At 35.7% G+C, this 15,961-nt stretch overlaps 1 protein-coding gene across 2 annotated transcripts; it reads left to right on the top strand.

The window, feature by feature from the left end:
* Positions 1-907: 907 nt before the first annotated feature.
* On the top strand, positions 908-15,961 carry LOC110606605 (kinesin-like protein KIN-4A). 2 transcript variants are annotated; one of them, XM_021745488.2, is made up of 26 exons: positions 923-1,430; positions 3,097-3,243; positions 3,345-3,494; positions 3,793-4,046; positions 4,753-4,940; positions 5,027-5,151; positions 5,546-5,582; positions 6,106-6,197; positions 6,310-6,420; positions 6,578-6,691; positions 6,831-6,924; positions 7,072-7,184; positions 7,581-7,679; positions 7,787-7,900; positions 7,988-8,104; positions 8,204-8,284; positions 8,454-8,525; positions 11,285-11,378; positions 11,635-11,666; positions 11,752-11,849; positions 11,930-12,028; positions 12,183-12,404; positions 13,297-13,459; positions 14,040-14,204; positions 14,288-14,597; positions 15,408-15,961. In XM_021745488.2, the coding sequence occupies exons 1-25, from the start codon at positions 1,278-1,280 to the stop codon at positions 14,498-14,500; spliced, it is 3,147 nt and encodes a 1,048-aa protein (XP_021601180.1). In that variant the 5' UTR covers positions 923-1,277; the 3' UTR covers positions 14,501-14,597; positions 15,408-15,961. The 2 variants fall into 2 exon arrangements, with proteins under 2 accessions (XP_043809218.1, XP_021601180.1); XM_043953283.1 differs by lacking the exons at positions 13,297-13,459; positions 15,408-15,961 and having other exon boundaries at positions 908-1,430; positions 14,288-14,596.

The following is a 15,961-nucleotide window of genomic DNA, read 5'->3' on the forward strand; positions in this document are numbered from 1 at the left end:
GAACTAGTTGATCTACTTTCCACACTTTAATTATTTTCCTTTTTTTTTTCTTAGCATACCCTTTTTATTGAAATAAAATTTTAGCATTAATTGAAATAAAATTTGAAAAAATTTATAATACAAAGTAAAAGTAAGTAATTGCATGGTTACAATATGGTAATGATGGGATAAATTTACATAGAAAAGATAATGAGGCGGTCCAGGCACACACAAAACAGACAGCCCACAAGGATTATCCTTAAAAAAGATAAACTAATCAACTGTGAGAAAAGGTGTAAAACCGTGGGACCAGAGGAGCTTGTGAGTTGAGAGGAAATGGGGTCTACTCAAAGGATTATTATACACATACGCTAAAATAAAAGACCATGTGAGGAGGGGGAGACCACCAGCTGGCTGTGTCTGCTGGGCGGGTCTTCTCTTTCCGTCTTCTCCTTCTCCTCCTTCCTTCCTCCTTTCACTTTCCATCATGCCTTCTTATGCTTCACGGACGCACCAAAATACCCAAAAAAAGAAAAAAAAATACAATCCCCTAAATACAGAATTGAATTTTAATATTAATTACAGGTTCCAGAAGAAATAAATTAACCAAAAAACAATGGCTAAAATCTCTATTATGATTCCACATCACGTGGCTTATGTGCTGTGATGGGGCTCTTTTCTTTCTTATTTTTCCACCACATTCTGGGGACAATCATTAACATCATACATACAAAAATATAAAAGATCTATTTTTGCTGAAAAGATAATAAAATGAGAAAAAAGGGTAAAAGTGTCATAACGGAGGGGAGGGGACATGAGGCCTTCAAGATGGGTATTGGAAGGTGAGAAAGAGAGGAAGGGGTAAAATGGGAAAGAGTGACATGAAAGTTTTAGCAAACGCAGCCGTGTGGGGTGGTGTGTGCAGTGAAGCATAAGGAAAATGATAGTGGTTGTTGTCGTAGCTGTTACCTTGCCACTTCTAATATCACACTCTTTTGCCGCTATTTCCCCAACTACCCTTTCACTTTCACTATCCTTTTCTTTCTCTAAGCCTCTACAGTATCTACATACAACAACAGAGTTACATTTGTGCGAGAAAAAGAAAAACAACTCACCCTCTCCCTCTCCCTCTCCCTCTCCCTCTCCCTCTTTGCTGTTGCAGTATCACTTTCCTTTTCCTAAAATTCTCCATTTTCTCAGGAAATGAGAACGGTTTCTTTTTGCAAATAAGACTCTTCTTTAACTCTCTTCTTTTTACTCTTTTTTTTTCTCTTTAATATCTTCCCACTTTCTTCTCCATGGAACCTCCTTCTTCTCCTTCTCCTTCTCCTTCTCCTGCTTCCGCTGAGGATTGTTGTGTCAAAGTTGCCGTGCATGTCAGGCCCCTCATTGGCGATGAACGGGCTCAAGGTTGTAAAGATTGTGTCACTGTCGTCTCGGGAAAGCCTCAGGTACATTCCCACACAAGAATGTCAAACTTCACTGTTTGTGAACTTAATGGTAGAAGAGAGGAGGAAAAAAAAAGTTAAATGGTCTCGGTTGCTTTAGTCTGTTGCTTTTAGTTCTATCAAGTAACGTCAACTAGTTTTGTTTGCTGTGGAGAGGTGTATTATCAAGTCTTCGGAGATCTAGATCTTAGAGTTGGTTTAAATGCCTTTTTTTGTCAAAATGGGAAACCCGAGTAATGCTTATGTTTGACTTGAACAATGCTATCACAATCCGAGTTTGGATCAGAAGCCAAGTCAGTACCTGGCATTTTCATATAATTGTTAGCTTTTCGTAATTGAGCTGCGCAAGCTATAAATGCAGGAAATATATGGAATTAAGTAATGTTTGGATGATTATCTGACTGATCTGTAAGGGACAGATTGGATTGTATTTACCGTTAGCACCCCACTTTTGCAATTGTTTAAACATGGCGTTTGTTTGCTTTTTGGAAATTTCTTGAACAATCAGCCAGGTCCATCGTCAGTCATTTCTGCAACTTTCTTTTTTTATCTCTTTCAATTCCATGGAAAGTCCAATTGACGGACAAACACATACTTCTGAAAATTTACAGGTTGTATCACAGGCAATCTGCTAACCAATTTCTGTTTTGCTTCGCGCCAACTCTAATTTTTCATTTTTATTCTGCGGAAATTGGTAATTTTAAAAATTTAGTCGCCTGCTTGCGTCAGAGGTTTCATCTTTCTTATTTGGTTTGATATTTGCAATTAGGATCAGATATAGTTCTGTTTGCTCTGTTTTATTTTGTTACTAATTTAGAGTATCAACTAATTCTGTAGTAAGACCTGTTCAACGCTTTCGTAAGACATACCAAGTGATTAATACTTTCTTTGCTCTCAAATATAAGGACCTCATTATCTCCCAAAAGACGAGGGATTCAACACACTCACCCCTCACACCTAGAAGAATTATATAGAATTTTACTGCCAACATCGGATGGAGGCTCTTGATATTGGGTTAAATTTGAATCATGCCTAACTCAAGTTTAACTCACCATAAAAAGCGAGCTCCCTCAAGGAGGAGTAGCTAAGGCGTAGCAAAGGCCTTATCTAGGCACGTTATACTGTTTCAAATCGACCTAGAATTCAACACAATCCTCATGCCCTAGGATTACACTGGAGTCGACACAGCCCTCGTGCCCTAGAATTACACTGGAGTCGCCTAAATTTGGACCAAACCTAATGTGCCCTTATAAGAGTTTTAGGCGCTACATTCCTTCCTCTTTAGCAAAAAATGTGCCCCTAAACTACACCCCTTTCTGTTAGACACTACACTCCTTTCTCTTTAGCAAAAGCTAGTTAGGCTTGACCCAAATTTGATAGGGTATCATAGCCTCCATCTGATGTCACGCTCCAGTATAAGTGGGATTTTGAATTCATTTGGATAGGGCAATGTACAGGCTTAGCTACTACTCCTCTAGCTTTTGAGATGAATTGAACTTGGCCCAAATTCAAGAGATGCCTGTTTCGCAATGATCATAACTATGGAGCGATTTCAACTTATTTTAAGTCGCCGCCCATTCTTAGATAATGCAGGCTACAAAATCCTTAAACATCTGACGCATTAGCTATGTTTTTCCTAAAATCATATATTTTTGTGACTTTGTTGCAGGTACAGATAGGCACACATTCATTTACTTTTGATCATGTCTATGGGAGCACCGGTTCTTCCTCATCTGCTATGTTTGAAGAATGTATTGCTCCACTAGTTGATGGCTTATTCCAAGGATATAATGCAACGGTTCTTGCTTATGGTCAGGTAAAGCTTTAACTTCCAAGGGAAATTTGTTGAAGCAGAAGAAATATTGCATGTGCAATTCAGTTTTCATTTCCTTATTATCACCTTTGTATCTGTTGCAGACTGGATCTGGAAAGACATATACGATGGGCACTGGCTTTAAAGATGGTTGCCAAACGGGAATAATTCCTCAAGTCATGAACGTTTTGTTTAGCAAGATTGAAAATTTAAAGCACCAGACTGAATTTCAGCTACATGTTTCTTTCATAGAGGTACATTGAACTTTCCACCCCACCCTCCTCTCCCCCCCCCCAAAAAAAAAAAAAAAAATTCTTCTTCATGAAATAGTATTATCAGTTGTTATGTGAGCTAGCTTAAGCTTTCAAACGAATGTTGCAAAAAATTTTTGGTGATTTAATTTAGAAACAATGACATCTATCTGGCAAGTTACACGAGCTGCTTCTCTGTCTGGCAAATAACGCTCTAATTACTAGTGTATAACATAGATATGCATCTCATTTTATATAGATTTTGTTTGGATTATCTAATCAAATGATTTTAATGCAAAAGATTCTGAAAGAAGAAGTACGTGATTTGCTGGATCCCTCTTCTTTGAACAAGTCAGATGCTGCAAATGGGCACACAGGAAAAGTAAATGTCCCAGGGAAACCACCAATACAAATTCGTGAAACATCAAATGGTGTTATAACACTAGCAGGATCCACTGAAATTAGTGTTAGTACGCTTAAGGAAATGGCTGCTTGCCTAGAACAAGGATCATTGAGCAGGGCAACAGGGAGTACAAATATGAACAATCAATCAAGGTAAACCATGCATCTTGCAATAACTACATATTTATCCATAAATTAAAGAATAGAATGTTGTCTACCCTTCCTAAATGAAATATCATTTGTCTACCCTCCTACTACGTGTCTTGTTTGTATCACACTTTAGTGTATATTGTCCACTGGAACATTGGGGGTAGAGTTATCACAACATTAATTCTTTCAGATAGATGGCCTGTTATTACAGTAAAATTACATTCTTATTAACTGGAAAATCATTCATCAGCAGTATTTTTTTTCCCCTCTAGAAGAAAATTCAATGGATGGTTTTTATTTCCTGTCGATTGAATTGAAAATATATGCTCAAAAATGGATTGTTGTACTATTTTTTTAGTGCCTTATTATTTGTTTTAGGCCTCTGGTTCCTGTATGTTTAGTAGATTACATACATACCTGACCTGAGACTACTGGTGGAATTAAGAATTGAATTGGGCTGGAAACGTAATAACAAAAGAGAAAGAAAAAAAAAAGGTGGCTTATGATCTTTAAATGTGCAAGAGGGGAAAAACTTGCTTGGAGATATTTTTTCACTGTTTAAGAAGAAGTTTAATACTGAACTTGTTTTATTTTACATGGAAATATTATGGGTTACAAGCTAGTTTGAAGGCAATGCATCTATATAAATTCTTACTGTTGAACCTCAAGTGGTTAAATGAAGCACAATTTGTGTGAATTGTTGATACAGTCGTTCACATGCAATTTTCACCATCACATTAGAGCAAATGCGTAAACTCAATCCTTTGTTCCCTGGTGATAACTGTACCAATGAGAGTATGAATGAAGAGTATCTGTGTGCCAAGCTGCATTTAGTAGATCTTGCTGGATCAGAGCGAGCTAAAAGAACAGGTTCTGATGGTTTGCGTTTTAAAGAAGGTTGGTGACATTGGTTATAACTTGTTGCTTAGGAATTTACCATTTGGTTGTAACATAATATATGAACAGTTTTATATTTTAAACAGGGGTTCACATCAATAGAGGCCTTCTTGCACTTGGTAATGTTATCAGTGCACTAGGTGATGAAAAAAAGCGCAAAGAAGGTGTTCATGTTCCTTATCGGGACAGTAAACTAACTCGGCTTTTGCAGGTATGTCACACTCAAGTAATGCCAGTAAAGTCTGCAAAGTGGTAAAAGTGTGAATCATCTCAGTTTTTATTGGAAATTCCTTTTTGAAATACCTCAAGTCAGTTGTTTAATCTTCCTGCCAATTGCAAACAGCTAAATGTGACACATTTATCATTTGAATAGACACTTGGAAGTTGGAATAACAAATAGTTAGTTTATGAGACATAGAAGATAGGCATAGTCTATCTACCTTTGGTAATCTGGTATTGACTGATCTAATGACTTTCAGCTAAGCATTGGCCTGCACACTTGATTGTCAGCATTTTGATATCTTTGTACTTAAGCTTTTTTTTTTTTCCTCTCTAATTTGAAATTTCCTATATTTATGCATGGACTAAACTCATTTGTTTGGCAGGACTCCCTTGGTGGTAATAGTAAAACTGTTATGATAGGTAAATTTCTGAAGTTCTTTCTCTCAACCTTCAATTCCTTTTTCTATTTCCTTTCAAGCCTTCTCTATGGGTTTTCCTTGGGATAATCTTCTGCTGCTTTTTGCTTTTCTTTAATGTTAGAGTAAATTACTTTGTCATCCCAGAGTTATATTGAAATTAACACATATTTCTACTTTTAAAACTCAACAATTTAGTCCTTGCATTTTGACTTTGTCAAATTAAAGGAGTCCTTCCATCCATATTCTCTCAGAGTGTATCTCTTTCAGTTTGATAAAATCAAAATACAAGGGCTAAAACATTTATATTTAAAAAATCAAAGGTCAAGTGCTAATTTTTAACATAATACAAGGATGAAAAAGTAGTATATTTTTAAGGATATTTTAGTAATTTCTCATACAATAAATTGAAAATTTGACATATATATATATATATAACTCACCGATATTTTAGTAATTTTTAAGGAGAGAAAGTAATTTTTCCTTATTTTTTTTTCTGACATTAAGCAAATTTCTCCATCTCCCAGCTTGCATTAGTCCTGCTGATATTAATGCTGAGGAAACTCTTAACACTCTAAAGTATGCTAATCGTGCTCGCAATATCCAAAATAAACCTGTTGTAAGTATTCACTTTTTAATTTCAAAATTTTCCCTTTCATGCATGCAAGTATATATACTGCCACCACCAAATTGTCATGCATTAATGATTTTTTCCTTTCTATTTTTGACAGGTAAATAGAGATCCCATGTCAAGTGAGATGCTAAGGATGCGACAACAGCTAGAGTATTTGCAGGCTGAACTTTGTTCCCGAGGAGGAGGTACTTCATCAGATGAAGTTCAGGTATCTGATTTCTCTTGATTTGTAGCCCATATTTTCTGTCTGTAGAATAAACTTCAGAATTCACACAAGTGTAAGTTTTTGAAGGAAATATTTTGTGCTTGAAAGATAACACATTCTGGATTAGTTACTCAAATTCTCCTATGTTATATTTGTGTAGGTTCTCAAGGAAAGAATTGCTTGGCTTGAAGCTGCAAATGAGGACCTTTGCCGGGAACTTCATGAATTCCGCAGCAGCTGCACTGCAGTAAACCAACGTGAAACAGACGCTAAAGTATGTGATAGATACTTCAATAAATATTCTTTATGATTTTTCTCCTTTCATTGCTATCGGTGAGATTTTAATATTTCACTATAATTGTTATATTAATTTTGATAAGCTTCATATGTGAATCTCAAACTTTGATTTTTAGGATGGTAGTACCTGTTATGTGAAAAGTGATGGGCTTAAGAGGAGTCTGCATAGTATAGAGTCAACAGATTATCAAATGGGAGAAACCATGCCAGGTAAAACTCCTATTTTCTGCTACTTACTCTTATATCCTCTTTGGTTTGTCCTAGCTACATTTATCCCTTAACCTTTGTGTTTTTTCCTTGGTTGATCCAGTTCAAGTTTGCTTTGGTTTTAACTACTTTAACTGCCATTGTTAGCAGGTGATTCAAGGGAAATTGATGAAGAGGTAGCAAAAGAGTGGGAGCACACACTTCTGCAGAATACAATGGACAAGGAGTTGCATGAATTGAACAGGCGTTTAGAGGAGAAAGAGGTACATCTTTTCTCATGATGTTACATGATCTCTCTGAAGTTGCACTAATCTGCATATTTTCTGAGTATTTATACTAGCCAAACCTAGCATTAAGGAAATGTGCAAACATGCATTTGCATGAATGGAAAAAATCACAGAGGGTGGTTTGATGATCAACTAGAAGCACAAGACTCCAATTCTTGGAATGTTTTTAAGTAAACTTGCCAGATCTATAACATCTGCTTCATTCTGTATAGATTCAGACTGGTAGTTATTTCTGTTACAGCACTTTTTATAATTATAATATCATTATATAACCTGCTTCTACGTTACCTATAGTGCATCTGCTAACAGTCACTCTTAGTAATCACATAACAGTAAATTGTTTTTTTGTATTTTCTTTTTCTGTCTGAGCAGTCAGAGATGAAACTTTTTGGAGGGGTTGACACTGTGGTACTCAAGCAACACTTTGGCAAAAAAATAATGGAATTAGAGGATGAAAAGAAGGCCGTGCAGGTTAAAAAGAAATCACATAAATTTTTGTAATTATTTATTATTATTGCAGCAAGAGAGACAGAGGAGAGATTTAATTGAACTATGTATTTCTTTTTTAATTATTGCAGCAAGAGAGGGATCGTTTGTTGGCTGAAATTGAAAATCTCTCGGCTAGCTCTGATGGGCAGACACAAAAATTGCAAGATATTCATGCCCAGAAATTGAAAGCACTTGAGGCACAGGTGACCATGATTAAGTCTACACTCTTGCATTTTCTCCTCACAATAATGTTCAAATTGTAAACAATCTTCAAAATTTGTTTGTAACAGATTCTGGATCTTAAGAAAAAACAAGAGAATCAGGTTCAGCTTTTAAAGCAAAAACAGAAGAGTGATGAAGCGGCAAAGAGATTGCAGGATGAAATTCAATCTATAAAGGCACAAAAGGTAAAGCATTTTCAGTGTTTCACATTTATACTGCTTTCCATAAATTATTTACGCTGTATTTGCAGCTAATTTCTTTTTTTTTTTATTCCCTTTGTGTAGGTTCAGTTGCAACATAGGATCAAACAAGAGGCAGAACAATTTCGACAATGGAAAGCCTCTCGAGAGAAGGAACTGCTTCAGGTGCTTCTCCCTTTTCTTTTGTTAATCTCAAGGCAATGGCTACTCCTCCCCTTCATTCTTGCTACCTCATATGGTTTGAGTGTCATTCTTCCTTCTAGACCTGCGTATTTTAACTGAATTATCAATGTTGTGCATGTACGTTATCCCTTTGTTCGTATTGGCCATGCAGTTACGAAAGGAAGGCAGAAGAAATGAATATGAAAGGCATAAGCTACAAGCTTTAAATCAGCGCCAAAAAATGGTGAGTGCAGTATTATTTCCCACATATTTGATACCTCTATTCGTAGTGCATCTGAAAGAATGCACTACTTAATCTTAATGTAGTAAGAAGATGAATCTCAGTACCATAAGGTTCTAAAATGTATGGTTTCTTACCAACATCGACTCCTGTTTGGTTGCTCATGCCTTTTAATGGACCGAATTCTCCCTAATATGGCTGCATGAGCCTATTCTAGATCGCATATTTTGTTAGCAGTGCTGTTATATGCTACCAATGCCTTTCTTTCTGAAGCATAGCTGGCTAGGTAGATGCACCTAGTGCTTCAGCTTGTTTGTGGTGCGTCACAGTTGAGAAAGAGCTGTGTGGTTTGCCATTGGTAAAAAATTTTGTATTCTTACTTTGGATGATATTTCAAAACCTTTCCAAGAAGGATTACAATTATTTTACAGATGAGGGGGAGGGGGGGGAACTTGTCACATAACCGGATTCTCCATTACAGAATAATAGAAATTAGAGAAAAAATAGAGAAAAGAAGGGAGGAGTAGAAGAAAACAGAATTAAGAGAAAGAAATCTTTGATTGCTAATGATCTTGGATATCTTTATCTTTACAAGTAAGTTCTATTTATACTACTTTGAGTGCCACAACTACTTTCTACAATTACAACTGAATATAAAGACTAATCTAATACTTCTTTATTCCTTACTCATAACATTCCCCACCCCTTGAAATCATTCTTGTCCTCAAGATCAAGAATGAAAAAAAATGCTGAAAATTGAAATGAATTTTTGTTGCTTCTTTCCTCAGACTTGGTCAAAAGGATGTGAAAATCCCACATAGCAACTTTTGCTGGTCAGTAATCCCATGAATTTAGAACCCAAATGTATGTTCACTTCCTGCATGTGCTTCAGCTGAAATGACCCATAAGGCTTGGGTGAAGATGCTAAACTTTTTCTTCTTTTTTTTTTTCTTCTCCAAATTTCCCATGCTTGTTCCATCAAAATCGCAATAGAATTTGATGTCATAACCTTCTTCCTTTCTCTTCTTGCTATTTCCCATTTATCTTCCATAAGAATTCCAGGATGACAATAACTGAACTCACCAAATTGGCTCCCAAAATATTGCCACATGTTTCCAATACCCGCACTTTTTGTAACACATTTATCTTTCTTTTTTCCAAGAATATGTCCAAAAATTTCAGTAGTAAAAATTCATTTTTGGAAATGATTTGTGCAAACACTTCAGATTCAACTAATAGTGTCCTCATTTCAAACTCGGTTGCTCGTCATCACCATCTTTATCGTTCTTGTCCTCATTAATCTCACTTACATTAGACATGTCAATAAAAAGCTCCTGCTCCACCTCAATGGCTCTTTCTTTCTTATTCAAAATTTCACAAGAGACATCTTGTTCTTCACTAGGCTTTTCAAAAATTTGATTTTCATTGATCAAGACTGCAATCTTTTCCTTTGTCACTTGAATTGATTGCACAAACCTTTCCATTTTCTGATCTAAATTTTCTACTTTTTGATATAAATTTTCTACTTTCTGAATCACTTTTTCGAATCTTTGTTCCAACCATTCCTCCTGTTCTTTTAATCTTCTATCTAGAATTTCTTGAACTTCGTTAAGAAAAATTTGTGCCAAATATTGCACTTCCATGATCCAAGAATTTCAAGAAAGAAAATCAATAAAGAGTAATCTGATTTTCAGAAGCAAAATGGTAATTCAAGGGAGAAATTTCTAGAAAAATCAATAAAGTAGGAAGAAGAAGAATTTCAAGAAAGGGATAACACAAAAAGAATGTGAATAAAGGAAGGAATGAAAATTTCAAGAATTCCAAGAAACAAGTTCTTGAAATGCTGGAAGTGAGGATTTAAAGAAAGAAAACATAAGAAACCAGAAAACAATAGAACAAGAAAGAATTTGGTTCAAGAATTTAAGAAAGAAAGGGGTTCCAAAGGAAAGAAAGAAGTGCAAAAATAAGGTTTTGCCAAGAAAAAGAAGAAGCAAAGCAAGAACAGAAGGAAGGAAATGGAAGAAATTTCTGCAAATGAGAGGATGGAAATTCTAGAAAAGAAAGAAGGAAAGAATAGAGGAAGAAGAAGAAGAATTCTCAGGGACAAAAGAAGAAAAATTTTGTCAAGAAGAAAGAAGAGAGAAGAAAGAACGGTAAAGAAAGAAATTTTAGGAAGAAGAAAGAAGAATTAGAGGGAAGAAAGAAGAAGAAGAAGAAGAAGAAGGGAGGGAGGGAAAGAAGGAAGAAATCTCAGAAAAGGAGGAGGAAGGAAGAAGAAATCAGAGAGGAGAAGAAGAAGAATAGAGAAATAGTATAGAAAAGAACCTGGAATTTAGGCCTCTAAATCATTGGCTCTGATACCACTTGTCACATAACCAGATTCTCCATCACAGAATAATAGAAATTAGAGAAGAAATAGAGAAAAGAAGGGAGGAGTAGAAGAAAACAGAATTAAGAGAAAGAAAATCTTTGATTGCTAATGATCTTGGATATCTTTATCTTGACAAGCAAGTTCCTATCTATACTACTTTGGGTGCCACAACTACTTTCTGCAATTACAACTGAATATAGAGACTAATCCAATACTTATGTATTCCTTACTCATAACAAAACTCTTTTTGTGTCAACTTTTGGAAATCTAAGTCAACATCTAGCTATCAGATCTCTTAGGGGAATCCCATTTTTGTTGAAAGTTACCACTACTTTATGTGTGATATAAACAATTTGTAGCTTGTTATCAGAAATTTCTTTTCTTTTTCCAGGTTCTTCAGAGGAAGACAGAAGAGGCTGCAATGGCCACCAAGCGGCTTAAGGAGCTGCTTGAAGCTCGTAAATCTTCTGCACGTGACAACTCAGGTATGTTTATTATTTTCTGTTGTATGTGATCCTTTTGGCTTGTGATCCGGATATTCCATGGTTTCAATGAGTGCATGTCCACTTATTATAGGTCATGAAAATATTCAACAATTTTCATCTTCAAAACTTATGAATATTAGCTACCAAAAGCCTTCTGCTAGATGTATTTTCCTTATTGAAAGCATGGGGTGTTTGTTTGGTGGTTCCTTTCCCTCTTTATATCAAATTACTAATAGTATGACATGACATGTTCCAGCGTTTGCCAATGGAAATGGAACAAATGGACAGGTAATGATCTTGGCTTAGCTCCATGTTAATTTCAATTGGATATTATTGTCTGGCATTTTTGTTTTGATATATGGTGCATATGCAGAGCAATGAGAAATCCTTGCAACGTTGGCTTGATCATGAGCTAGAAGTCATGGTGAATGTGCATGAAGTTCGTTTTGAATATGAGAAACAAAGCCAAGTGTATGTATTTAGTTCTACATTTAGTAAATCCAGGTGTTTCCCAGTCACATAGTTTAATGTGATTATGTTGCAATCTACAGACGAGCTGCACTTGCAGAAGAGCTAGCTGTGTTGAAGCAAGTAGATGAGTTTGCCTCGAAGGGGCTAAGTCCTCCCAGAGGAAAGAATGGATTTGCTAGGTATAACTTTTGCAAGAATAGTTTCCATATATATTCATACTTGTGTCCTTTCTGTGGCCTATGATCAATAAATGTGATACCATCGAACAGATGGAAGAGAACCATTTTTTTTTATATAAATGTCACAGTTGAACTATTTTTCATACTTTTTCAGGGCTTCTTCCATGTCTCCAAATGCAAGAATGGCCAGAATATCTTCACTTGAGAACATGTTAAGCATATCATCAAATTCTCTTGTTGCAATGGCTTCACAACTCTCAGAAGCAGAAGAGCGGGAACGTGCATTCACCATCCGTGGACGTTGGAATCAGCTGCGTTCAATGGGAGATGCAAAGAACTTGCTTCAGTATATGTTCAATTCTCTGGCAGATGCAAGGTGCTTTTTTAGAAACACTCTTCTGAATTATATAGTCTTTATTATGTTCTGAAATTTAGTGATCTTTTCCAGTATCTGAATAAATCTTCAATTTTCTATCATTTGAACCTTGCTCAATGTAGCAGAAACATTCAAACGGTAACTGTACTTTCTGTACCATGAGTAATAGAAATAATTAGTATGTAAAAGCCTGGATGAACTAAGAAGACATTGAGGAAAATTAAAACGTCCATGCTTCCAAATAATATAAATAAATCACTCTGAAATTGCTAATCATATTTTCACACTAAGGGGGCTGGACTCCGAAGGCCTCTTTCCACAATATTGCTGCATCCCCATGAATTCACATAGCATGGTGTTTGAAGTTGTACAAGGTTCCAATGAACCATTACCAGGAGCAATTTTGCTCACATGATAGATGTGATATTGTTTTGTAACTGAAATAATTCCCAGTTTTCTTGTTTCCGTTTTAAATATTCCTTCATCTCAACCTTGCTGTCCCCTTCATTCCCCCACTCCAAATCTTCCCTCTTTGAAGTTGGCTTCCTGGCCTTAATCCTTTGCTGTTGGAAATCAATAATTCTAAGCTGTCTACAGCCAAAAAAGCAAAGAAAAAAAAAAACTAATAAAGGTATCAGTTAACTTATCTGATTATTTTGTGCCAAACGTACAGGAAGCAAATTAAGTTGAACTATCAACTTATCTTCTGTTAACAACCCCTTATTAAATTCACAAAATAAATGATTCTGTAGCAGTATAAGAAGTGATTCCCGGTAATTTCTTATGAGATCACTGACTTGTATTATATGTAGAAGAGGTTTGAGTTGTACAGTGATTATAACAGTATGCATAATCCTCAACACCTGCTCAACTATTTGCACATTATGAACAGGTGTCATATATGGGAAAAGGAAATGGAAATCAAGGAAATGAAGGAACAATTTAAGGAACTTGTAGGGCTCTTGCGACAAAGTGAGATGCAAAGAAAGGAAGTGGAGAAGGAGCTAAAATTGAGAGAGCAAGCTGTTTCTATTGCTTTGGCTTCATCAGCTTCAGTAAGATCTGCCACTTCTATTCAAGTTTTCCTCATCCACCAGATAAAAGTTCAGAACTTCCAGAAAAAACAATGAACTTAGAACCATTGTAGGGCAAGCTGACAATTAAAGTTGAATGAAGGATACACCTAACTCTATATTTAATTCTTAATATAGTTAAAATCATATTGAAGGATCTTAAGGCTAGATTTATCCTTGGTAAAAAACAAGTATCTGGAATAAATTTTTGGTGAGAGACATTCTATAAATTTCTTATTGGTCTTTCTATTTATGAGTGCATTCTAAAGCTTGATTTTAATGATAGCAATTCCTAGGACATGGAATTCTCTCACCAAATGTTTTCCTTTCCCATCCCTTCTTTTATTCAAAATTCATCCTAGCAAAGAATGGTCAATATTGCTGTTATGGATGCATTTCCATTCTTCAAATAAAATGGAATCTAAATTTGCAAGATCAAAATATTATGGATCATTTTGATGTTCCTTAATTATTTGATCATACTATCTTGAATTTTGTCTTGGTTTGCTTAGCATTGATTATTATCACTATTACTGAAAATGTTTATTTGTGGATTCTTCAGGCTTGCAATGAAACTCCCCACAATTCACTGAAACATTTTGCTGACGACATGAGTGGTCCTTTGTCTCCAATGTCTGTACCGGCACAGAAACAGTTAAAATATACACCAGGTATTGCTAATGGTTCAGTCAGACAGTCAGCAGCATTCATCGATCAGACAAGAAAGGTTAGCTTCCTTCTTCTTCCCTATAGACTTCAGTCTGCCTTTTCACTTGGCAAAGAAAGTAGTAAGATTTGCTTTTAGTGCAGATGGTACCACTTGGGCAGTTGTCAATGAGAAAATTAGCCGTTGCTGGACAAGGTGGGAAGCTGTGGAGGTGGAAAAGAAGTCATCACCAGTGGCTTTTGCAATTCAAATGGAAGTGGCAGAAACCATGGAGACTGTCAGAATGGATTAGGCACAGTGATGAAACGATCATAAGGGCAAAGCATCGACCTCATGCTCTGGCACGCGTGATCTAATGTTCTGTGGTCATCAGAATATTCTTGCCCAATACTCATCTTTGACCTATAAGTGTGATTGCAATCCATACCACAGAGCGCCCCTAGAAAAGTGGAGGTAAACTTTTGTGCAAGCTGATCTTTGCACTCTTTTCATTTTTTCTTCTTCTTCCTCCCTCTATGGCTACACGCATGCAATCACTAGACAATTATTGTAAAATTTATTTGAAGAGATGGTTACTGAAAAGAAATAAAAAAACATTGATCAAATACATGATCTTAATCCATATTCAAGCATGACACCCTAGGACCATAATTTGTGTCACTAGTATCTAACAAAATGATATTTATTTAACAAGAATTATGTCAAATATTTCAGTGTATTTGCAGAATTAAAATGCTCCTCACATACATTGAATGAGAGTCTATCAAAAGATAAAACCAAGGCAATTTAAGTGTGTGACTTTTGTACCCTAAGTATATTTTGTTATATCTCTTTTTATAGAATATTAATAAATATTTTGTTATATCTCTTTTTGTAGAATATTAATCCTAAGGGGCAATGCCTTTTGGTTAGGGATGTATCTCTTCAAGTAATTCTATCTTTTGGCTAAAGAATATAGCTCTTAGTATGGACATATCGTTTAGTGATATGGAACTGGGTTGATCCATATGGATGACCAATTCTAAATTCCTTCAGTTACTAAGGAAATAGGCTTTCTTCATTGTGTTAGATTTAACACACATTTCCCAACACAGAACTGGTAAACTGCTGCCGAGGAAATTAACTTCCTGCCCTGGTGGTCAAATTGACTTGCTAGGAAAATGACTAGCTACCGTTATGGTAGTAGCCAGCAATAATAACGTCTTTAATATAAAATGATCCTTGCAACATTATTTCATTGATATGCCTTTTTAATGTATGCAGCGCTGGAAGTGGCTGTTGTGGAGTTCTGCTTATAGCTGTCTTGGATGAGCTGATTTTGAAAAGTTAAGGTTTGAAATGTGGGAAACTGTTTTTGCCGCATTGGAGCATCTTGTAAAGTAGTATTGATGCAGCCAATGATTCACCCAAGTATTTACAAGAAGATATCCAAAGGGAATGGTATTGGTAGTGATACACTGGTAAACAAATATATTTCTCTAGGTTTATAACGTTTTGGTATATAGTATATGGTGTGTCAATAACAACACTTTTGGGGGGATGAAAACCATCCCCATCAAATATAGAAATGTATAACAAAGGTCCAGTATTTTTTTTTTCCCTCTTTTCTTTTTGTCCTTTTTTTTTTCGTGTTGTAAGTTTCCTGGCTAATTTGTTCCGATGTTAATTATATGTAAGCACGATATTGATTCTGCTGAAAGGATTACACTAGAAGTTTCTGTTTGTTAAAAAGAAAGAGAGTTTTGTACATGATGTTACATTCTCTAGTGGCTGTGCCTGTGGCAGTGATTTATGAAAGATATCGTATCATTTGGTTA

Source organism: Manihot esculenta, chromosome 18 (assembly GCF_001659605.2).
Source record: "Manihot esculenta cultivar AM560-2 chromosome 18, M.esculenta_v8, whole genome shotgun sequence".
Classification (NCBI taxonomy): domain Eukaryota; kingdom Viridiplantae; phylum Streptophyta; class Magnoliopsida; order Malpighiales; family Euphorbiaceae; genus Manihot; species Manihot esculenta.